Genomic DNA, 26,150 nt, shown 5'->3' with positions numbered 1-26,150 from the left:
AATAAAACCAACCATGCCAAACAAAAATCTTTTCCTTCCCATTCATAAAGAGTAGGGGGGCAGTGGGTGTTTAGAAAAAAAATGTAACATCTTTCAGTAAAAAAGAGAAAGGAATTTTTGTTGTTTATTTAAGAAAACAAAACAACTAAAAAGGTTAGAAAAACAAATATTGCCAGAATCTTTAGAAATGGAAACAACCTCCAACAGGGGGTTGATGAGTAAGTCAGTGGTATTTAAACTTTTTGGCTCATATACATCAAATACTCTACCCTCTCACATATTTCTAGGTTAACGTCTAACATTTTTAACTAGTGTAAGTAGGTTCAAAGGATGCAGTTTTCTGCATACTGTAAACCTTGACATTTTAAAATAGAATAGTCTCTCTTTTAAATGAATCCAATGAAATTTAAATATCATAGCAATTATGCCTTCTACCACCCATTTAAAAACTATATGAACAAACTTTCTTACCTACAGTATATTTTACATAACTTATTTTTCTCTTTACACTTATAATTCCATTCCATGTCCCCACCCCTCAGGAGTATATCTTAATTTATTGTATTTTTATGTTTGAATGTGTTTTATTGATCACCCTATTATATTTCTCTGCAATAAAACAATATATACATTTGAATTAAAATTTTAAATTTCCTATGATTGAAAGACTGTAAGTGCTGAAATATTTTCTTCTACATTAAGACATCATTAGTAATAATCAAGTATTCAAAATGATACAAATATTTTACAAATTCTTATAACTATTAATTGTAATTGTTTACAATTAATGCATGCATTTATTGTTAAATACTACTTCTTAAAAGAATGAAATAGTTTAGCATTAATGTTTTCTCAATTTTGACAAATTCTTTTTTTTTCTTCTCTTCCAAGTGAGAGGAGGGGAGATAGAGAGACAGACTCCTGCATGCGCCCTGACCTCCACTCAGCAACCCACATCTGGGGCACTGCTCTGCCCATTTGGGACCATGGCTTGCAACCGAGCTATATTTTTAGCACCTGAGGCAGAGACTCCATGGAGTCATCCTCAGCACTCAGGGCCAATGCACTCAAACGAATCAGCCATGGCTGCAGGAGGAGAAGGGAGAGAAAGAGAGAGAATGAGGAGAGGGAAGGGTGGAGAAGCAGATGGTTGCTTCTCCTGTGTGCCCTGACTGGGAATTGAACCTGGGACATCCACATGCTGGCAGATGCTCTCCCACTGAGCCAACTGCCCAGGGCCTAATTTTTATAAATTTAAAGAAAATGTCTTCACATTAATATGTAGATGGGGCTGTAAGAAGCTATGTCATATCACTGTTATTTAATTCTTTGAACTCCTTCCAATTTATAAACTCATTGATTTTAAGATTATACTTTGTTGAAAGCAATTACGTGCAAATTATCTGGCTTGTTAAAGTATTTGTTACCTAGTCATTATAATATACACTTTGTCAGTACAATCCAGTGTTTTATATTGATAAAGAACTGATATGAGATGTCTGAGGTTGTTACAACCTATATCAGTGCACCATTTAAAGATTCTCAATGAGTGAGAGTTTTACCTTTTCTTTTTGCAATTTGGCAAAAATATGGCTATTGTGAAGGAGTTGTAAAATGAAACAGGAAGACACCTTAACTGCATTCCTTTACCAGCAAATCAGTTTTAGAAAATACTATACACTGATGCAAGTCGAAGATTCAGAAACTGGTAACCTTCCTGGGGATGCACATTTCAGTTTGAAGACCACTGACATAAATGAGGTCAGCTCAGATTAGGCCTCGGCTGGGACACTGTACACTGATGTCTATACCTTGGAGGTATAGGACTGTGACTGGTACACTAGGGATAAAACAGCCAGTCATCTTGGTTGTTTCATTTTTATAGATGGCTGCTCTCCACCTTTATATTCTGTTCTATAGTTTCCTGTCAGTGGTAGTTTCCTTCAATTTTGGAGTACTTATGTTGAGCCTATACACTGGTTACCTAAGGGAAATATTATGCTCCACTTAAAAATGATTATGTCAACCCAGGGTCAGGCACCAATTCAATGACAACAAGAATCCTCAATTTGGGATGTGATAAAGAAGAAAACTTTATTCTGTGAAAACAGCACGGATGTAGAACAGCTCTGGGGCCACACCCTTCTCTAGCTAGACAGCTCTGCTCCCCTCCACTCTATTTTACACTGCAGAGGCAAGACATACTCAGTATTTCAACTCTGCCAGTGCTCACAGGAAAGAGAGCCAGAGGGTAGCTGACCTTTTTAAATAAGTCCCTACCCATGGTCCTTTTTTGGTTTGTTGTCATGCAAATAAAGACTCCAAATCCTTGCAGTTTGTTTGGTCTCAAAGGCACTGTTCTGATTGGTCAGAATAGAGTTGCTCTGATTGGTTGGGGTTTCACTGCTCTGATTGGATGAGGAAAGCCTGTAGAAATAGGATTCTAGGAACTCCCTTCTATGGTAGCTCAGATGGCAGAAATACAGTGCAGCTAGGGCAGTTCATAACCATGGAGGTATGGGCACAGCCCTGGCATCTCCGTGAAGTTTGCATGCGAGGCCCCTGCCCAGAAATGGCAGCTAAGCTCTGTTTTATAAAATTTGAACCCTTCTTAAGTAGTTGTCTTTTTTTCCCCCCGCAGGGTTCACAATTACTACCATTAAAAAAGAGAAATCTTTCGAGTATATAAGGGATATAAGCAAAATACATAGTTGTATGAAAATTATGATTTCAATTATGCAAAACTACATAAACTTCTGGGCAACATTGTAATATGCAAAACTGAAGTGACTTTTTTGGGGGGTAAGATGTCCTTAATGTTGCTTGACTTTATGATTAACTTTATGATGTTGGGGGTCAGATAAACCATCATATCTCATATTCTCTTTTTCCAAATCATACTAAGAAACTGTGTGAGTTTAAGTTCCCGAAAATAGTGTTCAAGAGATGAAAGATCCTTGTTTCAAAAACTAGTATCTCATCATGATTCATTATGGGTGTTAATACCCAAATATATTTAAACTCTTCTTCAATCTGGTTTAATACATCCCATGTCTTATCGTAATGAATTCCAGAAGTTTATTTCCTGATGTATTATTCTCCTTCATGTTAACTTTTTAGCTATCTTTCACTTCCTGGTTGTTCAAGAGTTCAAAAACTCGACCTTACTGCCTAGTACTGCTCTTAAATTTTACCATTCCTCATACCCTTTATATTTTTTAAAGAATTAGTCATGTTTGACAGTCTCCAAAAGTAATCTTTTTCTTAAATTTGTTTGTGTTTTTCTAGTTTTGTTTTCCAGATCTAACTATGAGCTCGGTATAGTCCAGGGTCCACCAAAGGAAGGAGCAAAGAGGCTGGTCCGAGAGCTTATGTGCGAAGGTAATAACGTTTACAGCCCGCGGTTCACAGCAGTGAGACCAAACGGTTTCCGGAAGCAAGCCTCCGAAAACAAGACTCGAAAAGCCCACAGCTCCGCGAAGCCTCTCCACCGACTCCCGGCTGCCGCGACACTGCGTGGCCCGACCGCCTCCCGGCACTCAGTTCCCGGCGCGCCGCACGCAGGCGCGTTCTTCGCGGGGCCCGTGGCCCCGCCCCTCCCCGCTGCCCCGCCCCGGCCGGCCGCCCCGCCCCGCCCCGCCCCTAGGCGGTTGCTCGTGGCGGCCGCCGCCCTCCCTCGGCCCAATGGCGCGGCTGCCGCGTCAGTGATGTGAAGCGGTGCCGAGGATCTTCGGGCCCCAGGTCCGCAGCCCATTACACCACCCTCCGCGGCAGTCGCTGCAACTGCGGCAGCCCGCGCAGACTTGGAGGGCGGGAGGCAGCTCGGCGTGGCGGGGCGGGGCGAGCGGCGCGGCGGGACTCATTCCTGTGGGGCGCGGAGCATGGAGGGACTGTGCGGCCGCGGGCGGAGCGGGGCGGCCCGGGAGGCGGCGGCGAGGACAACGGTTTCCATTTGAAGGGGGCGGCCGGAGCCCGAGCGACCGGCGGCGGCTGGAAGGACTAGCCCACGGGCAGGTAGTGGCGGAGGCGGCGGCGTGCCCGGGCCGCGGCCTGAGGCGCCCGCGGGGAGGCCTGGGCGGGAAGGGGAAGGAGGGCGCCCCGGGCCGCTGGAGGTGGCAGCTGGAGGGCCACAGGCTCGTCTGCTCGCCGGGACGGGGTGGTGGTCGATGGAGGACCTTGGGGAGAGGCTGCCCGTTTCTTAAGAAGGTGGAGGTGAAGGTTCTGTAGGGGCGGCTGGGTCTGGGCACCTTCGGATCCCTTGGGGGCCGGGGGATCAAAATGGGGCGGGCGAAGTTAGCTAAAAGGCAGCCGGATTTCCTGAGAGCCTCGAATAGTTTGCAAGACAAGAACCGTTCCGATGACCATTTGGCGTTATCTGGCCCGGTTTGTTGTGTCTGACTTTTTTGTTCTTCCACGAAACCCATTCTGGCCACGGTGAGGCCTTCCAGCCTCGCGCCCTCGGTCCGCTCCCTTCTGCCGCCGGGAGCGAGAGCAGCAGTTCCGACCCCGCGGCTGCTCTCTTTCGGTTGCACTCTCCCCGGCCGTGTGCACAGCGAAACTAGAGCTAAGCTTGGCCGGCTGGGAGGCGAGGCGAGAAAACTGGTTGCCTGTACTGCTTAAATTTACAGTATGTAGAGAAGAGACCACCTCTCACCGAAACATTTGGGTCTGTGTGTATTTCTTTGTATTCTCCTTTTTTCACCTTTTTTTTTGGGGGGGGGAGGGCGGAGGCTCCCTTCCCACAGGAGTAGAAATTGAGAAAACCAAAATAATGTTTTTGTCTTTGCCCGTGGGAAATTCACAATCACTACTATTTTTTTTCCCCTTTCTCTAGTTTGGTGCCCTGGTTGTCAGATGTTGGAAGGCAATAGGACCAAACAATCTACGTGGTTTTATCTCCGTCCTGGGGTGTAGTGATTAACAGTGAACTTTGGTTCTTGTAACTCTTGCCTGGGTGGATAAGAGTTTAGCCGAAGTTTTGCTTTAAAGGATAAATAAAGCAGAGCCTCTCAACTGGACATAAATGGATCTAAAGACAGCAGTATTTAACGCAGCTCGAGATGGCAAACTCCGGCTTCTCACCAAGTTGTTGGCAAGCAAATCCAAAGAGGAGATTTCCTCCTTGATCTCTGAAAAAACAAATGGGGCCACGCCACTCTTGATGGCAGCCAGGTATGGGCACCTTGACATGGTGGAGTTCCTTCTAGAGCAGTGCAGTGCCTCCATAGAAATCGGGGGCTCGGTCAATTTTGATGGTGAAACCATTGAGGGGGCTCCCCCTTTGTGGGCCGCTTCTGCAGCAGGACATCTGAAGGTGGTTCAGTCTTTGTTAAATCATGGAGCGTCTGTCAACAACACGACTTTAACCAATTCGACTCCTCTTAGAGCTGCCTGTTTTGATGGGCATTTGGAAATCGTGAAGTACCTTGTAGAACACAAAGCCGATTTGGAAGTGTCAAACCGACATGGGCATACCTGCTTGATGATTTCATGTTACAAAGGACACAAAGAAATTGCTCAGTATTTACTTGAAAAGGGGGCAGACGTTAATAGAAAAAGTGTTAAAGGTGAGTTCCGCTTCTTCATTTTAATTTTTTAATTGTTTACCACTCGTTTGCTGGAAGTTTGATACATAATTATAAGCAGTGGTGTTGAGTAAGCCAACACTGACAGAATTGCTTTGATTAGGCATCCCTTCCAGCATAACCTTGTTGATTGTTTCTCTAGTGTTTGATAACATTGAACAAGTGTGATGAAAAGATCTCCATCAGTGTCAAGCAGCATTTTCTGTCTCTTATTTGGAGTAACTTCTAATTGCTGGGAAATGGGATCTTCAAAGTTACAGAGCATGTTAGTGCAGTTGGATCTGAGCCCTTAGCTTGTATTTAATTTTCTTGCGAATATACTTCAATGTAATATATTTTTCTTACCTTTCATTATTTTAGAACACCCTTGGAGTGGAAAGTACTATATTTATAATGAGTCATTTTCTTGTTTTTCTTAGGTAGGCATCTCTTTTGTTACTGTCAGGGAAGGCTAGGCCACACTAACCTGGCAAGATTAATATTGATGGAAAAGGAGAAAAATCTGTTCCCTTATTCCCTACCTATTGTGTGACCAATAGAAAATCTTTTATATGGAACATGTTTTAAATATAGCAAGAAAGAAAACAGATTTTTAAAAACTACTAACAATACTGAGAGCAAAACACGGATTAGGTTAAACAAATGTGGATTTGTTGGCTAGCAACAGTGTAAACAACCTTTGTCCAGAAGAGCTCACTCAGGTTTACAATTGTGTGTAATTTCCAGTGATTGTAATAAACTTAAAACAGCATATGATAGTTTATAATTTTTAAAAATTCTTTAAAAATAACTTTTGATACTGTGATTTTGATACTTGAAAACCTGTTTTTATTTATACAGCAGCAAAATATTTCACTGCCTAATTTGAAAATATTAAAAGTAGCAAACATACACGATAAGAAAATATTCAGATGGTGCAGATTAATCTATACAGTGTTTATAAAGAAAAATCAGCTTTATCACCCCTGATTTTTAGACCTCCAGCCCATAGGCAACCACTGTTTATAGTTTTCTAGTGTGTGTCCTAGAGATAATCTATGCAAATACAAGCATACTTCTCTGTATCAATCTCATTAGTTGATACATACTGTTTTATTATTATTTTTTTATCTTACTTTATCTTGGATGTCATTCAACTCCAACACACAGAGCTACCTCAGCCTGTTTCAGGGCTACACAGTACTTCATTGTACATAATTTATCTGGTCTCTGTTGATGGACAGTTTGGTCACAATCAGTACAAACAATGCTGCTGTGAGTATTCTTGAACAAAAGTGTGTCTTTGCACACTTGTGTGAGAATAGCTATATTAGAAATACCTATAGGTGGAATTGCATTTATCGTTGTTATAGTGTCTGGTTGTCTTTCAGAGATGCCAAACCACATAGTTATGGAGCATGTAGTTACTGGATATGTTTATTAAAGTTAGTATTTTTTAAAAAACAGTTTGTTATAGAAATGACACAGGCGCATTGTGATTTTTCTGAAATATTTTCCCAGAGGAAATATAAAAATATCACAAAATCCAAACACTTAGAGATAGTTCTTCCAAAGATGTTTCTGAATTTTGCATATAGATATATATGTGTGCAATTTTATTTTATGTGCTCTTCTATAACCTGTTTTTAGCTTAATAAATGTTGTCTTTAATGGCATTAATTATAGCTCTTTAATTTCAATACCTGCATACTCTTCTAATGGAGTTTTATGTTGCTTCTGGCTTTTCATGATAAAAATGCTTCTGTAAGCATTTTTTCTTATAAATGTTTTTCAACTGTTCCTGATTATCTTCGAGATAGGTTGTTGGGTCCAAGAACAGCATTACATTTTTTTTTCTTTTAAATAATCATTGTTTTAAACAACACTTGTTTTAAGAGAAGAAATTACTGCTTCAGTGAGCATGTTAATACTAGGAATACTTTGAAATCCTAACTAAAACGGAAAGGGTTAAATAGCATGGCAGCTTGTTTAGGCTTGTTGGATTTTTTATTTCTTTGTTTTGGTCTTATTTATCAGCTTAATGATGGACAGATTGTTGATAAATTCATATATTTAAGTCAAATTAAGGTATATTTTCAACTCTTTGTCATTGGAGAGATTAGTACTAGTACTATTTCCCTTGTATTTCTTGAAGCTGCTTTATATACATACTCCTGGAAATATTGTATTTGAGTGAACTATACTGTAAATAGCTCATTTTGTGAGCATTTTCCCTAATAAACTGAACAGTAATTACCTTGATTACCTTTGCTACTTTAGAAGAATATTTCTTTTTAGTTATTATATAGCTGTGTTTGTGAGGATGTGTACTCCCTTTTTTGGTCATTGGCTTACTTATTCTAGAGTCATTCCTCAATGTCAATATGAAATATTTATCTTTTAAAAATATACATAGCCTCAATTTTATGTACATATGTATATACATATACATATATGTGTATTTTATAGATATCTATAATATGTATCACTTTGTGTGAGATACCCTTACCTTTTCATTGTTGATGCATTTTAATTTCAACAATGACTTTTAATGATTGTAGGGGCGGATTACAGTACATTATACCCTCTCCCACTCTGATCCTGAATCTTCCCTTCTTTGATAATCACTCTCATTGATTCTTCATATTTTTTATGGGTTAGGGTAATAAAGCAGCAGGAACCAATTGAAACCAAGGCAGGAACACTGGAGAAGGATCTGATAGAGCAGCAAGAAGAATTTTTCCCACATTTTATCCCCATCCAAAAAATGGAAAAGACTGAGAAGACTAGGGATAAAATGGAATGTCAGCTGTTGGAAACTATTCTGAAGAAAGAAAATGCCAATAGATTATGCTTGTTCTGCTTTATATAAAATGTATGTGACTTCTATATTCCATTACTTTTTAGCAGGCAGTTGGCATTTGAATATATTATTTAATCTCTATACATTTCTTTTTAACAGGCTGTTGGCAATGCTCTCTCAATTAGTGAATGACTTCCACCTTAGGTTAAAACATGTTCAGAAAGCTGTTAGACTTAGGATATACAAAGATGAGTAAGGCATGATATCCAGTCCTTGATTCTCTGCCCTTGAGGAGCTCATGGTGTGATCGTAGAGACAGGGTCATAAGCAGATACTTAAACCACAATATGGTATGTGCAACAGTAGTGCTTTCTTTTATTAGATAGTTGGAAATACTTTATTCCTGAACAAATTATTACCTGAGGGGACAGTGCATTTCTCTTTTTCCCACTCAAAAAGGGGAGAAAAACTTTGAGATATTTAGAGAAATACTTCTCCAGTTTAACACTTGATTTTTCAGACAGGAGAATTGGTTGCTATTTAAAACTATAGACCCTAGATCAGAAGAGATTACACAAACCAATCTTAGAGATATCACATATTGATCTCAGCACTTTATAGTTACAGTCATCTTTGACTGTCTTTGTTCTTTATTATTTTTTAAAACTTAGAATAGGACTTTGAAGATCTTTGGTCAAGTTACTTAAGCCCTTCAATTCTGCTTTTTTACCAGAATTTAGCTGGTAATTTAGCAGATGGAAGTGATTGAGCACTATAGACTAATGGGACAGCTATGAGGTTGGATTGGGTAGGCTGGACTTAGAGGACATACTGTCCTCTTGCATGGGTCAGTCATTTTAGATAACCCAGGATAATTACATAAATTGGCAATAAGATAATTACTGTGCATTTTCTGTAGGCACAGCATTGTGTTGGTCATTGTGGAGGCTCTGAGAAGATACAGGACATCATATTCATTGCTAAAGGAATGGTGTAAATCTGTTGTATTTATAAAAGTATACTGAATAGAAAGGCTTCATGAAAACGTTGAACTGGGCCTTGAAAGGACTGTTGGGGATAAATTAAAATATGCAAAAGGGATTTGATGTAGTTTTGCTTCTTTTTTAAAAAAGATTTTATTGATTTTACAGAGAGAGGAGGGGAGGGAACAAGAAGTATCAATTTGTAGTTGCTTTACTTCAGTTGTTCATTGATTGCTTGTCCTATGTGCCTTGACTCGGCAAGGCCAGGGTTTTGAATTGGCAACCTCAGTGTTCCAGGTTGATGCTCTATCCACTGCATCACCACAGACCAGGAATGAAATAGTTTTTAACACTTAGGAAAGGCATGAGGAAAGACACACTGAGAAATGTACTTGGAAGGTCCAGAAATTGGAAAGTAGTTGTAATATTTGGACCAAAGCTCAGGGCTAAATTATAAAGGACACTGACTTCTAGGTAAATGGGTTTGATTTCATTCTTCATGCAGTGGTAAGCTAGTGAAAGTTTTCAGCAGAGGAATAAGTAGGTTTTTGGGGGTTTTTTTTGTTTTTTTTTTATGCTGAAGTGAGAAGCAGGGAGGCAGAGAGACAGACTCCCATATGCGCCTGACCAGGATCCATCCAGCATGCCCACTGAGAGTGATGCTCTATTTGGTTTAGCGCCGAGGTGAGGCCATGGAGCCATCCTCAGCGCCCAGGCCAACTTTGATCCAATGGAGCCTTGGCTGCAGGAGCAGAATAGAGAGGTAAGAGAGAAAGGAGAGAGGGAAGGATAGAGAAGCAGATGGGGATGGGTGCTTCTCCTGTGTGCCCACGCTGGGAATCAAACCTGGGACTTGCACACGCCAGGCTGATGCTCTACCACTGAGCCAACCTTCTAGGGCTAAGTAGGGTTTTTTTTAGAGAAACTCGTCTACCTACATTCCAATGGGCTCTTTGAAGCTAGAGACCTGGTGCAGGGGGTCCTCGGGTTACAATACAGTTCTGTTCCTACAACAGTGAGGTAACCCGAATTTAAGTCGAAACACACCATAGCCTAAGTCACTTACCTATCCTACAGTTGTAAAAATCATAATCTAGAACATAAAAATACAACTAAGCTACACTGTGCTCAGCCAAACTAGTTCGCCCATGTAATCCTTAAGTACGATGCTAATGGCCTAAGCCAAACACTCATCCCCCAAGTTTTTAAAGTTTTATGGGAGTACGCGTCTTAAACTCGAAACGTCATATATTAAGACTGTCGTAACCTGAGGACCCCCTTTGTATCTATACATTAGAAGGAGTAACTGCCTCTTGGTGGGTATTTGGGAAATGGGCTTATTGAATGAATATCTTGGATTTAAGAGGGGTTAAGATTATAAGCTCCTTGACAGCAAGGAGCTATCAACCAATCCTTTCAATACATAAATAAATACATATGTGAAAAATCGACAATACTTGTGAAAAATGATTGGTGCAGGTAGAACTCTGTAGGGGTTTAGAAAAGAGAGAAATCCATGTAGATCATGTTAAGTACAGCTAGTATGTAAGGTTTTGAGAGAGCTTGTTCAACCAGTTTATTTGCCTTTTTATTATGGGAATTTTCTAACTTTTTATTATGGGAATTTTCTAACATACGTAAATATTAGAGAAGACTACATCGAACCATTATGTATTTATCACCTTGCTCCAACAATTATCTACCTTTGTGAAAGTTTAAAAAAAATCTTCCCTCCTTTTGTTGTGGAATGATTTAAAGCAGACCCCAGGCATCACATTATTTCTCTCCCATAGTACAGGCATTTTAGGGTATAAATGTATTTTAGTCGAGCAAATGTAAAAAAGAAAGAAAGAAATTATATACATATTACTGTTAAGACAGGAATTTTAAAGAAGAAAATCTACCCTATAAATTAAGAACTGTTAGTATTAAGATAATGGACAAAGTTAATGGTTGTTGTCATATAGATTATTTATTTTCATGTACCACAGGACTATCTGAGTGTTGGAAGATGAGGTTTTCTTTTCCTTCTTGACTTCTCACTGTTGGTTACCTCAGCACATCTACTTTCAGAGAAGAGTAAAAGGGAGGGACTTAAAATTTAATCTATTGGGTATCATATTTGTATTTATTTTGATTTAATAATGTTTAAATAACTGACTAGTTGAATTCATTAACATTTTGATTCCAGATGGTCAGGTTGCTCCTGCAAGCTGTTCCATGTTCATTCATACCTCTTATATCTCCTCTCATACTTCTCTGTATACTCAGGGGACTTGGTATCCTAGTTGGAGAAGCTAAGCTGTAGGTGATGTGTAAATTGAGTTCAGTTGGGAAGTAAAGTACTCCTCTAGCCCTGGAGATTGTATTTTGAAATTCTTACAGAATTGAAGTTGAAGTTGCTATTTCTTTTTTGTTGCTGGGTTTGTTTGTTTTTTGTTGTTGTTTTTTTTACAGACACAGAGAGAGAATAGATAGATAGGGACAGACTGACAGGAACAGAGAGAGATGAGAAACATCAATCATTAGTTTTTCGTTGCGACACCTTAGTTGTTCATTGATTGCTTTCTCATATGTGCCTTGACTGTGGGGCTACAGCAGACTGAGTAACCCCTTGCTCAAGCCAGCGACCTTGGGTCCAAGCTGGTGAGCATTGCTCAAACCAGATGAGCCCACGCTCAAGCTGGCGACCTCAGGGTCTCTAACCTGGGTCCTCCGCATCCTAGTCCAACGCTCTGTCCACTGCACCACCACCTGGTCAGGCTGAAGTTGCTGTTTCAAGAGCAGTAGGCAGCACCACAAATTTAAGGCAGCGATTTAGTTTTACTTAATGACCTGTGGGTACATGTGGTTTTCTCACTGAGTTCATCTGTATCAGTTTTACTTAGATTGATTAATTAAATTTGTTTGTTTAAAACAATATTCAGGAAACCCTTGGCATTCTAGGGATTTATGCTAATGAGACATCAGAAACTATGGGATGGGAGATCGAGGTGGAAGTGATGGGGAGAGACCCAAGTAAAGAAGTCACAAGGATACAAATCGGACTAAAATATCTTTTTTTCTTCATCCTTTGAGAAGAGCTACAGTTGAATAGAGTAAACTAGAGAGGCCAAAGAGGAAATTTTAGTGAAGTCTGAATTGTAAGGTTGAAGTTTTCATCAGCTTTACATTGTGTAATTTTCATCAAATTATGCTATTGTTAGTTGTTTTAATTCCAATTCCCTAACTCTGGTGCTCTTAGCCTTGAAAATTCTACTTGAATGTCACCCATTTCAAAGGCAATTTTTTTTTATCAGTCTTAAGTCATAGAATGTATCTTCTATGGATGCAGAGGTTTTTTTTAGCATTTAACTTGGTCATGAGCTTCGTGACCTGAATTATTAAATTTTTGTATGCTCCTGGCTAAGTGCCTTATACATAAAATTAATGAAGAGAGGGCACATGGTAATCTTAGCACAATTAGTCTTTGATTCTATTTTTTATTCCTTTTCCCACCCAAACTGTAGTCCTTGAGTATCTTAGAATATAAATGGGGAAAGGAAACATTCTGAGCATTCTAGTGTTCCTTTAATATCCTAACATGTTTCTCTCTACACCTCCGCCTCCTTTTACGTATACCAGTTAATTATTCCAGGAGTAAAATACTTGGCATCAGCATTGTATGCAGTTGAGCTGCTTGCTCTTTCTGTATCTTTACAAATGGACCTCTTATGGACTCAGCTTAGTCCTAGTTACAAAGTTGAAAAAGAATGATGCCAAGCATAGTAGGCTAAAGAGGTCCTGTTGTCACAAATTTGGGCATTTCTAAGCAAATCCGTTACAATAAAAGACCCTTTGGTTGCTGCTTCTATCAGTCAAAACTTATACTTTTACCAAAAACAGAAGAACTTTGATTTTAAAACAGCTTTCAGAAACCATTCACTGATTTAAAGTGTACAATCAGTAGTTTTTAGTATGTTCATAGAATTGTGCCTCCATCACCACAATCAACTTTTCATCACCACCTACAGCCCCACAAAAAAACTCCATATCCACTAATAATCATTCTCGTTGCCCCTCCTCCCTCATCCCCACATGGACTCGTTTTAGACAACCAGTATCTTTGTGTCTATCAATTTGTTTGTCCCGGACATTTCATATACAGTAAATGGAATCACAATATGGATCTTTTGTGGCTTGCTTCTTTCACTTAGCATAATATTTTCAAGGCTCATTCATTTTGAAGCACATCAGTACTTTCTTTTTATATTGTTGAGTAATAGCCATACCACATTTATTCATTCATCAGGTGATGGACATTTGGGTTGTTTCTACTTTTATTTTGGCTATTAGGAATAATGCTGCTATGAATATTTGTGTAGAAGTTCTGAGGATGTATGTTTTCATTTCTCTCTAGCTTTAGGTCGGGGTGGAATTTCTGGGTCACATGGTAACTCTGTTTAACCTTCTGAAGAACTGCCACTGTTTTCCAGAGCAGCTACACCATTTTACATTCCTCTTAGCAATGTAGGAGCGTTCTACTTTTTCCATATCCTTACCAACACTCTGTTATTACCCTTCTTTTTACAATAGCCATCTCAGTGAGTGTGAAGATGAATCTAACTGGGTTTTTGATTTTTATTTCTCCAGTAGCTAATGATGCTGAGAATCCTTTCATGTGCTTATTGACCATTTGTATATCTTTGAGGAAGTACATACCTTGCACTTTTAAAAATTGGGCTATTTTTTTTTTTTATTATTAAGTTGTAAGAGTAATTTATATATTCTGAATACAAGTCTTTTAATCAGATGTATGACTTGCAAATATTTTCTCACATTTTATGGATTGTTTTTCACTCTTTTGACGGTGGTGTTTACAGCAATTTGGATTATATTTTACAGACTAATTTTTAAAAATCCAACTGTGGATCGCAGGCTTAGGATTGACTTAAACAAGAAAGTTGTTAAGAATAGACTTCAGGATTCACTGATACCATTGACTACATAAACTTTTCTGTGGATCAGATGTGTAGTTTAAAACATACCCTCTTCCTGCTATGGCATATAAACATTTAAATTTAGAGTAAAGAGGAATAGTGAAATTTTGTTTCTGTATGGTGTAAAACAGGGTTGTTACTTAACTATCCTTTTAAACATATCGGTATCACTTGATATAGCTATTAGACATGTTAGCTATATGGCAAATACCTATATATTAAATCCTCACCTAATGTCATTAATAGCGACTTTAAACGAAAGGACATAAAATGAAACCAGTTTTACTATAGGCTAATTGTTATAAACAAGAATTAAGTTCCTATGGCATTTCATCAATGTAATAATTAAAGGAATCTGCATGAAATGATGTTATTCAAGGAACTGCGGTATAGTAAACAAAAAAATAAGATTTCTCCTTTATTTCCTTGCTGCTCAAAATTGCAAAGGTCAGCAACATATCTTCATTTTACTGTGATCTTCTGGTGATTTTGTATACTAAAGTTTGAGAAGCACAACTTTATTTGACTTACACTAAAAAAAAATCTCAAACACAAAATTTGAACTATGTGAAGACTTTATAGACAGTGGAATCTGTTGAATTGATATTGCTAGAAAAAGTAATTTAAATTATAAAAAACATTTTGTATTTGTTAACTATTTTAATACGCTTATGAGAACATTTTTGTTTCATTAAAAAGATAATTCTGTTTACTGTTTGGGAATGGTTTAGAAACTGACTTAATTCTGGTCCTGCTGAGTCTTAAGTAATCTTAACCAAATTGAGAAATTTATAAATGCTCTGTTGAAGTTCTTAATGATTTAAGTGGTTGATTGGTAATATTCACTTATAAAGAATAATTTATTGTATATTCAAACCTGAACCATCTGATTTGGAGCCAGGAAACTCTTGGGGCTCAAAATAGTTTTTACTCAAAACACTAATATGTTTCAGATTGCTTATTTTTAAAAAATCTTGACCCCATTGTTGTGCACCTGAACTATCACAGTTGAGCATGAATTCCTATCTTTTATGTGTCTGGTATTAAAAGATTACAGAGCTCTTTGAAATTACAGCAACTAAAATAGGTACCTCAGGTCTTCTTAATGAATACTACCATGCTTTAAATACATGAGCACTTTCCATAATTTCCTTCCCTTAATAGCCATCCCAGAAGCATTCCAATGAATATGGCTACTTTTTATTCCTCTAAATTTCTTAGCTTGCTAGCTTGCTTTCTCTTTTCTTTTCTTTTTTTTTCTTTTCTTTTTTTCCCTCCCTCCCTCCCTTCCTTCCTCTCTCTCTCTCTTACTCTCTCTCTCTCTCTCTCTCTCTCTTTCTCTTTTCTTTCACAGGCAGAGAGAGGGACAGACAGACAGGAAGGGAGAGAGATGAGAAGCATCAATTCTTTGTTGCAGCACCTTAGTTGTTCATTGATTACTTTCTCATATAAGCATTGACCAGGGGGCTACAGCAGAACGAGTGACCCCTTGCTCAAGCCAGTGACCTTTGGCTCAAGCTGCTGAACCTTGCTCAAACCAGATGAGCCCGCACTCAAGCCGGCGACCTCGTGGTTTCAAATCTGGGTCCTCTGCGTCCCAGCTTGACGCTCTATCCACTGCACCACCGCCTGGTCAGGCTCCTCACACTATTTCTATAGTAAGTTATATAGTTGAAAATTAATTTATTTGTGTCATACCATTTTAACTTCTGTAACAACACTTGAAATAACAGGGTACTATTATCTTGAGTTATTAGAATTGTACATTTAAAAGATAGTTCTTTTGAGAAATGATATTTTCCATTATGAATTCAGTTTCAGAAATTTAATTTTTCTTCAAATTAACTTTTTCTTAATCAAGTATTGATAATTACATAATTTAGTACTTTTCATTTTTTTTTAGCTAAAGATAAATTAATTTTAATTTTGTTGCTCAGTATCCTTAATTTTATCTAAAATGCCTGGTAGTAGTTATTTTTTAACTTTGTGTTCTATTTTCATTGTCTTTTTCACTCTGAGGATACAAAAATAAGACATTAAGGGGTGGAGATAACAAAATTTTTGAAAGTGCAATTGTATTATGGAAACATTTTTAAGGCGCATGTAAACCAGAAAAAGTGCCTGAATTGAATTTTCAAAAGTGCTTGGTAGATATATATATATATTTTTAGTGAGAGAGGGAGATGGGGGGGGGGCAGACAGGAAGGGAGAGAGGTAAGAAGCATCAACTTGTTATTGCAGCACTTTATTTGTTCATTGATTGCTTTCTCATATGTGCCTTGATGGGGGGGGGGCAACTCTCCTTGAGCCAGCAACCTTGGGCTTCAAGCCAGCAACCCCACGCTCAAGCTGGTGACCTTGGGGTTTCAAACCTGAGTCCTCAGCATCCCAGGTCGATGTTCTATCCACTGTTCCACTACCTGGTCAAGAAACTTGGTATATATTATTATGCACCAAAAGCTTAAATCAGTGAAGTTGCCTAGCAAAAATAAAATATTATTTTATTAGTCTTTGACATGTAATTTAGCATAGGCTAGTCACAACATAGTAAATCAGTTTTTAAGTTCATCTTGTCATATTTTTCACAAGAAGTTGCATTTGATGCAGCATATCTAACACTCTTGAATGTAACAACTGATAGAGCAAAAAATATAGCCGTATCTTATTGTATTGCATTTCATTTTATTCCACTTTGTAGATACTGTGTTTTCTACAAATTGAAGGTTTGTTGCAAACCTGCATCAACCAAGTCTGTTGGCACTATTTTTCCAACAGCATTTGCTCACTTTTGTGTTTCTGTGTCACATTTTGATAATTCTCTCCATATTTCAAACTTTTTCATTATTATGGTGATCTATGATCAGTGAGTTTTGATGTTACTATTATAATTATTTTGGAGTGTCACAAACCATGCCTGTGTGATAATGAATTTAATAAATGTGTGTGTTCTGACTACACCAACTGGCTGTTCCACCATTTCTTTCCTTTTTTGGGGGCCTCCCTGTTCCCTGAGATAAAACATTACTGAAATTAGGGCAGTTATTAACCCTATAATGGCCTCTAAATGTTCAGTTGAAAGGATAGCCACGTGTCTCAATTTAAATCAAAAGCTAGAAATTATCAAGCTTACTGAGGAAGGCATGTCAAAAGCTGAGATAGGCCAAAAGCTAGACTGTGCCAAACAGCCAAGTTGTGAATGCAAAAGAAAAGTTCCTGAAGGAAATTAAAAAGTTTTACTCCAGTGAACAGGAATAATAAGAAAGCAAACAGCCATAATTGCCAATACGGAGAAGATTTTAGTGGTCTGGATAGAAGATCAAACCAGCCACAATGTTCCCTTTAGCCAAAGCTTAAATCCAGAGCAAGGCCTTAACTCTCTTTAATTGAAGAGAGAGAGGGGTGAGGAAGCTGCAGAAGAAAAGTTTGAAGCTAACATCGGTTGGTTCATAAGGAAAGAAACTGTCTCCATAACATGAAGTACAAGGTGAAGCAGCAAGTGCTGATGTAGAAGCTGCAAGTTATTCTAATCTAGAGGACCCAGTTAAGATGATAAAAGTCGCCACACTAAACAACAGATTTTCACTGTAGACGAAACAGCCTTATATTGGAAGAAGATGCTATCTAGGACTTTCATAGCTAGAGAGAAGTCATCACCTGTTGTCTTATTTTAAGAAATTGCCCCGGTCATCCCAGCCTTCAGCCATCACCCTGATTAGTCAGCAGCCATCAGCATTGAGGTAAGACCCTCTGCCAGCAAAAAGATTACAACTTGCTGAAGGCTCAGGTGATGATTAGCATTATTTAGCAAGAATGTAGTTTTAAATTAAGCTTTGTACATTGTTTTTATAGACATAATGCTAATGCACACTTAATAGATTACAGTGTAGTAAAAACATTACTTTTATATGCACTGGGAACCAAAAAAAATTGTGTGACTCACTTTATTGTGGTATTCAGTTTATTGCAGTGGTCTGGAACCAAACCTGCAATATCTATGAAGTATAACTGTATACAGTAAGTATAACTGACAGTTGGTTATCATTTTAAAAAGTACTCAGGTGTAGAAAGTCAGATTAACCCCAGAAACTGTTCAGAACATAGTCATGTCATAAAAAAAAATAAAGTTTATGAACAAACTTGGAAAAGTACTGTGTATAACTAGGTATAAAGATAATATAAATTAAAATTCAAAGACTGGTTCCAGTGCTAGAAAGGATACTGTAAAAGTAGAACTTTTGAAATATTTTATAATTCCTTTGAATGTGAATTAAAGATGTATGTTAAGCTATCACACATTTGTGATTCTGTTTTAAGGTAGCATTAATTTTTTGGTTATTGACGTATAATTTATATATAATATCCTTTTTAGTATACAGTTCTGTAACTTCTGACAATTATATACTGTAATTTAATTATCACTACAATAAAGATAGAACAGAAGGTTCCTTCATAACCCTTTGTAGTCAACCCCTCTTTCAACACCCACCCCCTCACAATCACTGGTCTGTTATACTTAAGGTTTTTTAAGGCACTAATTCTAATAGTGAAAATTCTGATACCATGCAGATGTCCATTAACAGGGAGGTGTTGATGTATATTATGATAAGTCTCCTTACTTGAACTTTTACCATAAAGACATTAAAGAATGATTAAGAAGTTTATGCAGACAATGTGGTAACGTAACATGACAAAATGACCAAGATGTAGATAAAAAAACAGGCAACAGTTGTATATGTACTGATTACAACTTTATCAAAACATACTATGTAAAAGAAACTGGGCGACATGACACAAAAATTATAGTTACTTGAAAATTGGGTTTTTGGTTTTTTTTCTAAATGAGAGGAGGGGAGATAAATAGACTCCTGCATGCGCACCGACCGGGATCCACCTAGCACCCCCTGTTGGGGGCCCACACACCAACTTCTCCAACCAATGGAGTCACTGGCTGGCAGAGAGGAAGAGGGTGAAAACCGGGAGAAGGAAAGGGAGAGAGCAAATGGCTGTTGCGTCTCATGTGTGCTGACCGGTGATCGAACCTGGGATGTCTGCACGCCGGCCGGCCTCTTATCCACCCTGCCAACCAGCCAGGGCTTTGCTTTTTTTTTTTTTTCCCCGGTTCTATTTTCTCAACTTTTAAGTAATGCTCTGGGCTATAATTGAGAATATTTTTGTAGGGCAGGGCATGAAAGTTGTGGTTGGATAAGCTTAAGTTGTTACAGTACTAACAAGATTCCCTCAATTAAGAAGATCCCCTTCTTCTAAGATTTTACTTTTCTTACTTATTTATCTTTAGAGGTTGTTTGAATCACTTTTGTGATATCAAGTATTAAAATTTTAGTAATTTACCTCAGCTTTAACAGTGTGCTAACTGCTATCTGGGATATAAAGGGAAGTATAGGATCTATATACTTTAGGAATATTGACAGTTTAGGTAAGAAAAGCTATTTCTGAAGCGGTATTATTATACTGTTGTAAGGTATTACATGGTATTATAATAGTAGATGCAATATGAATACCTACAAGGATGAGTGATAAATTTATTTACCAGGCATTCTCAAGATAGCAAATTGATATTGTATCACTAAGAAGGCCTCTTTGAGCAGCTGAGATCCCTGATGAAACTTGAAGGACAAGTAGTTAAAAAGGTAAAGAAGAAAGTGTGTTATAGGAAAATTAAGAACAGAGGCTTGGAGGTGGAAATGAGCAGACTGTGCCTAGTGCTGGGAGAGACACTTAGGCTGGAGTGTCGTGAAGCATAAGTGGAGTATCTGCCATATGGCAGGTACTGATAATGATAATGTATTTTGGGTTATGGTAGATGTTGGCTAACTGTAGCCCAGGGGTCAAATGCTGCTTATTCCCTGTTTTTTGGACTGCCTGAGAGCTAAGAAATGTTATTTATTTATTTATTTATTTATTTTAAGTGAGAGGAGGTGATATAGAGAGACAGAGTCCTGCATACACCCTGACCGGAATCCACCCAGCAACTCCATTTGGGGCCATCTGAGGCCAATGCTCAAATCAACTGAGCTTTCCTCAGTGCCTGAGGCTGACACTCAAACCAATCAAGCCACTGGCTGTGAGAGGGGGAAAAGAGAGAGAAGGGGGAATAGGAGGGGAAGAGAAGCAGATGGTTGCTTCTCATGTATGCCCTGACCAGTATAGAACCTGGGATGTCTGCACGCTGGGCTGACACTATTCACTGTGCCAGCTGGCCAGTACAGAAATGGTTTTTCTATTTTTTAATTAAAAAAAATCAAATAAATATTTCATGATGTGAAAATGATAGGAAAATGACATTTCGGTGTACATAAAGTTTCGTTAGAAAACAGCCATGTTGGCCCTGGCCGGTTGGCTCGGTGGTAGAGCATCGGCCTGGTGTGCAGGAGTCCAGGGTTCGATTCCCGGCCAGGGCACACAGGATAGGTGCCCATTTGCTTCTCCACCCCTCCCCCTCTCCTTCCTCTCTGTCTCTCTCTTCCCCTCCCGCAGGGAGGCTCCATTGGAGCAAAGATGGCCCGGGCACTGAGGATAGCTCTGTGGCCTCTGCCTCAGGTGCTAGAGAGCGACAGAGCGACGCCCCAGATGGGCAAAGCCCCCTGGTGGGCATGCCGGGTGGATCCCGGTCGGGCGCATGCGGGAGTCTGACTGCCTCCCCGTTTCCAGCTTCGGAAAAATGAAAAAAAAAAAAGAAAGAAAGAAAAGAAAACAGCCATGTCCATTAATTTAACATAGAGTAGTTCCCCTATTATCCAGTTTCACTTTCCACAGTTTCAGTTATCCAAGGCCAATCATGGTCTGACAATATTAAATGGAAAATTGCAAAAGAAACAATTCATAAATTTTAAATCACACACTGTTCTGAGCAGTGGGATAAAATCTCTTGCTGTCTCACCCTGAATATGAGTCATTCCTTTGTCCAGTGTGTCCCTATTGGATACACTACTCACCTGTTAGTCACTTAGTAGACCTTGGCAAGCATATTAACTGTTGCTATATCGCAGTGCTTGTGTTCAAGTGACCTCACTTTTACTTAAATGGCCCCAAAGTGCAAGGGTAGGTTAAACTTTATCATAGGTGTATATATATATATGTATAGGAACAAACAGTATATGTATATAGAGTTTGATACTATCTTTGGTTTTAGGAATTTCTTTAGGGTCTTTGAATGTATGCCCTGGGATAATAATGACTACTGTATTGCCTGTGGATCCTTTTTGCTGTATGGCAGTTGACATTATGGCCTGCAAAGCCTAAAATACTACCTAGTCCTTTACAGAAAACGTTTGCCCCCTGACCAGGCGATGGCACAGTGGATAGAGCGTCGGACTGGGACACAGAGGACCCAGGTTCGAGACCCCGAGGTCGCCAGCTTCAGCGCGGGCTCATCTGGCTTGAGCAAAAAGCTGGCCAGCTTGGACCCAAGGTCTCTGGCTTGAGCAAGGAGTTACTCGGTCTGCTGAAGGCCCACGGTCAAGGCACATATGAGAAAGCAATCAATGAACAATTAAGGTGTCGCAACGAAGAACTGATGATTGATGCTTCTCATCTCTCTCCATTCCTGTCAGTCTGTCCCTATCTATCCCTCTCTCTGACTCTGTCTATGTAAAAAAACAAAAACAAAAACCTTTGCCAACTCCTGGGCTTGATTCACAGCGCACCATTAGTACTGGAGGAGATTAAGAAAAGTGAGGCTGGAGAAGGGTAGGGAAATATTTCTCAGTCTTTGCTATCTCTTTCCCATAGTGTATCTTATGTGTATTCCCACTAGCCATGATTAAGCTTTACTTCACATACCTTGACTTCTAAAACTATAGATTTCTTCCTCATTGCCCTCTCACCCCCACACAGATGGTGCTTTGAGAATCAATGCTGTAGAATTTCAAAAGCCATCTTAAAGATTTTCAGCTTTTTCCTTAGAGGAAGCATGAACACTTTTGAGTTGGAAAGTAATGTCATTGGTGAAAGTTTTATTATGATGTTTGGCTTATGTTAGGTATAACTTATTTATTGGAGTCCAGTATGACTAGCATTTAAAAATGACCAGTACTCAGAAATGAGTAGTACTCTAAAATGACAATTGGGAAACATGGCTTTACTTCTGTCTCTGTTTTATATTTGTAGAGTAAGTTTATCTTCTCTACTTTGCATAATTATTAATATAAGATTACAAAGGGGCAGTAGTTAAATAAAATGTAGGAAAATAAAAAATGCTGTGCTAGTATACTGATAACTTCTTCATTAATTTCTGCTTTTTATCATTTGCTTTTACTTCCTCTGGTTTTAATTTACTGTTTTTCCCTATAACTTTCTGAGATAGAAACTTAGGTAATTTTTTAAAGAGCCTTTCTTCTTTTCTAATGTACATTTAAGCACAGTTTTAGCCATATTCCACAAGACTTATTACTTAATATTTTTGTTATCATCCAGTGAAAAGTATTTTCTATTTTCCATTGGGATTTCTTCTTTGACCTGTGGGTTAAATAGAAGCATATTTTAAAATTTCAAATATATGGAGGTTTTTCTAGTTTTTTGGTTTTTATTCTAACTTCCACTGTTAAAACATACTTGGTGATTTCAGTCTCTTGATATTTGTGAGAGATTCACTTTATGGTTCAGAATATATTTTCAAAATTTATATACACTCTATGTATCCTTGGGACAAAATGGTATTTTAGAGGTATTGATTTCAGGATTCATTTATATATGTCAGTTAAATCAGGTTGTGTTCAGAACTTCTATATCCTTACTGGTTTTGGTCTTTTATACTGAGAAAGGTGTGTTCAAATGTACTATGATTGTTAGTTTGTCTGATTTTCCTTGTACTGATGATTTTTGCTCTGTGTACTTCAAGCCTATGTTTTTAGATGAAAACAAATTTAGAAGTTTATCTGTATGTTGTTTTTATCATAAAATATTTTATCTCTAATTATGCATTTAAAAATATGTATTGATTTTAGTGAGAAAGGAAGGGGGAGTGTGAGAGAAGTAGAGAGAGAGAGAGAGAGAAACGGTCTGTTCCTGTATGTGCCCTGACCAGGGATCAAACCTACAAACTTCACCTTTTGGGATGATGCTGTAACCAACCAAGCTATCCAGCCAGGGCTCTGATCATGCATTTTATTTTAAAATCTACTTAGATAATTTAATGTCAGTTTTCTTATGGTTAGTTTTTGCATAGGATATATACATATTTGGATTTTAATCTAGCTACTTTGTTTCTGCTGGTAATAAATAGCTTAGTTTTTCCACTTGCTTTTCTTTCTCACTTTAAATGGTCCTTTATTTCACGTTTATTCTTGATGTGGGTATAGAATTCTAAGTTGGCAATTATTCTCCTTTATTGCTTTTAAGATACCATTCTATTGATTCTTGGCTTCTCTTTTTCGCAATGAAAACTTTTCTGTTACTCTGTTGCAGGTCTTTTCCACCTGTTCTCTGATTTTAAGAATTTTCTCTTTGTCTTTAGCTTTCAGCAGTTTCGCTGTAGTGTGCCTCAAAAGTAATTTTTGGAATTTATCTTTCTTGGTGTTTTTAAAACTTACTGAATTTATAGTTTAATCTTTGATTAGCTTCAGAAAATTCTGACCTTATCTCTTTAGGTAATGCTTTGAACCAATTTTCTTTCACTAGAATTCTAGTTTTAAGTATATTAACCCTCTGAGCACATTCCCTTTTTCTCTTGGGGTCTCCTGCTTTGCCTTCCCTTCACCTCCATGCTGCTTTTATTTTTTTAGTTCACTAGTTCAGCTGTATGTGGTCTACTTTTAAAGCCATCCACTGAGTTTTTCCAGTTCTAGAATGTATATTTGGGTTTTTCTTTTGTAGTTCCCAATTTTCTGTCTCATTTCAAAATTTCTTTTTATTTTCTCTGAATGTGCTTAAGCATAGTTATTATTTTGAAGTCTGTGTCTGATAAAATATATGGATCTTCTATTGGGCTTTTTTATCAGCTGTTGTTTTTTTGTTATGGTTCCTTGTTTTCTGTTCATTATTTTTGATTGGATACTGAACATTATATATGAAGAATATAAAAAGTAATTTGAACCTTGGTGTACTATCTCTTTATAAATAGTATTTGTATTTGCTTCTGGCTTTTGATTATGTATATCAGAAATCCTGGATTACTTAGTATTGGGATTATTGAGATAATTTTAAATTGGATTTTAGTTCCTGTGATGGCTGGTATGTTTGCAGTTTACCTTAACTTCTAGAGTGTATACCTTCATAGTTGTAAGTAGGGAAATTTCAAAGTTCCCTTCTTAGTGGCCTCTGGGCTCCAGGGTTTTTGTTTGTTTCGCTAGCCCTATAAAGTTGTCCGGAGCTCTGCCCAGTTTTTCATCTACCTCTTCCAGAATTGATAGGGGCTATTGCAGAAGCTTCCCCAAATTGTGGACTTCTCTAATTTTCTTTCTTCTCCTGGCTATTGTCCACTGTTAGCTCTTCCATGGTGTCAAACATATTTTTAAAAATACATTTTCAGCTTTTCTAGTTCTTTGTTGGAGGGTGATTGTATTAACTTTGCCATTATTAATGTGAAAGTCTTCCGTATTCTTTTTTTTAAACCATCTTTTTTTTTTTTCAGTATGTGGTGTATGCAATATAGATATATATACTGTATTTTTCCAATACATAAATTCAGTTAATTGGGGGAAAAAATACCTGGCTTTTGCTGTATTTTTATTCCTGATTTTGTTACTGTGAATAGAGAAGAATGCAGGCTAAGCATTCTCTTTATACAGAGAACAAAAGTAGGCTTATAGTTGTGAGTAAACAAAACAGTTAATTCTTATATTATTAATTATTGTTTTATTTTCCATACAAATAACTGTAAACCTACCTTTGACCTCCCCTGCATTTATATTTCTTTTATATTGTCTATTTCTTAGAGAAAAAATGAGAATGTTGGGGTCTTAATTCAGAGTTTTAAAAAATATAATTAAGGTAGTAGTTATGTTTAATTGAAATTATTTTGAGCAAATGAACATCAATAGTCCAAAGTTCTGGTCTCTCTCAGTGCTTGGTTACCATACACATTCCTAAAACATTCTATCAGACACCATTCCATTGTAGACCACGGAAGTCCTAGGTCAGAATAAACATATCCAGATAATTATTTATTTAGATATTATGAAAGACTATACAGTATAAACTTGTGGAGAGATTCAAGTCCAAGAATACTGTAGCTTTTACTATTTTGGAATTGTAGTTACAGATTTGTTATGTGAAATATTTAGGTTTAAACAACTTTCTAGTATATGTGCTTTGTCAGGTCCCCAAGGCTACACCCATTTTGGAGATGAGTCAGCATATAATTGTATGTACACCTAAGATTTATTACAGTGTAATAAGGAGATGCAGATGAGTCACAATAAGAAAAGCTCAGGTAGGGGGAATCTGGGTGCAGGTCTTATGCTCTCTCCTCATGAGAGCTCACACAGATCACAGTCTTCCCCTAGCAATACAAATGCATGTGTGAAATGTTTTTGCCCAGGGAAACCCACCAGAGGCTCAGTGTCTAAGATTTGTATTAGGTGCTGGTACACAGGTACACTTTACTGATCACATATCCAAAATTCTAAACTCAGAAGGAATGCAGGTAGGTATTCAGCATAAACTACATTGTTTGTACAGTGAGCCAGTCTTACCATTTAGGAAAAGTTTGATGTCTTGGAACCGTTTCCCAGATAAGTTGCCAGATGCCGGCCAATAGCCTTGCAGGCAGGCCTTTTTAAGGATAGCTGTCTTAGCCATCTATGTTCACTCTTTTCACACACATGCAAAATGAATCACTGTTGAAATTTTCTGTAAACATTGT

General features: G+C 38.0%; 1 protein-coding gene across 1 annotated transcript in view; it reads left to right on the top strand.

The window, feature by feature from the left end:
- The first annotated feature begins 3,682 nt into the window (after positions 1 to 3,682).
- Positions 3,683 to 26,150, top strand: part of FEM1C (fem-1 homolog C) — a 30,448-nt gene continuing 7,980 nt past the window's right edge. The window contains exons 1-2 of the mRNA XM_066382046.1: positions 3,683 to 4,014; positions 4,835 to 5,567. Of these exons, the coding sequence (XP_066238143.1) occupies positions 5,024 to 5,567 (544 nt within the window). The 5' untranslated portion in view covers positions 3,683 to 4,014; positions 4,835 to 5,023. The remainder of the gene's footprint in view (positions 4,015 to 4,834; positions 5,568 to 26,150) is intronic.

The sequence above is a fragment of the Saccopteryx leptura genome, chromosome 4, assembly GCF_036850995.1.
Source record: "Saccopteryx leptura isolate mSacLep1 chromosome 4, mSacLep1_pri_phased_curated, whole genome shotgun sequence".
Lineage (NCBI taxonomy): Eukaryota > Metazoa > Chordata > Mammalia > Chiroptera > Emballonuridae > Saccopteryx > Saccopteryx leptura.
Note: the sequence above shows the minus strand (reverse complement) of the source record. Positions and strands in the feature narration are given on the sequence as shown.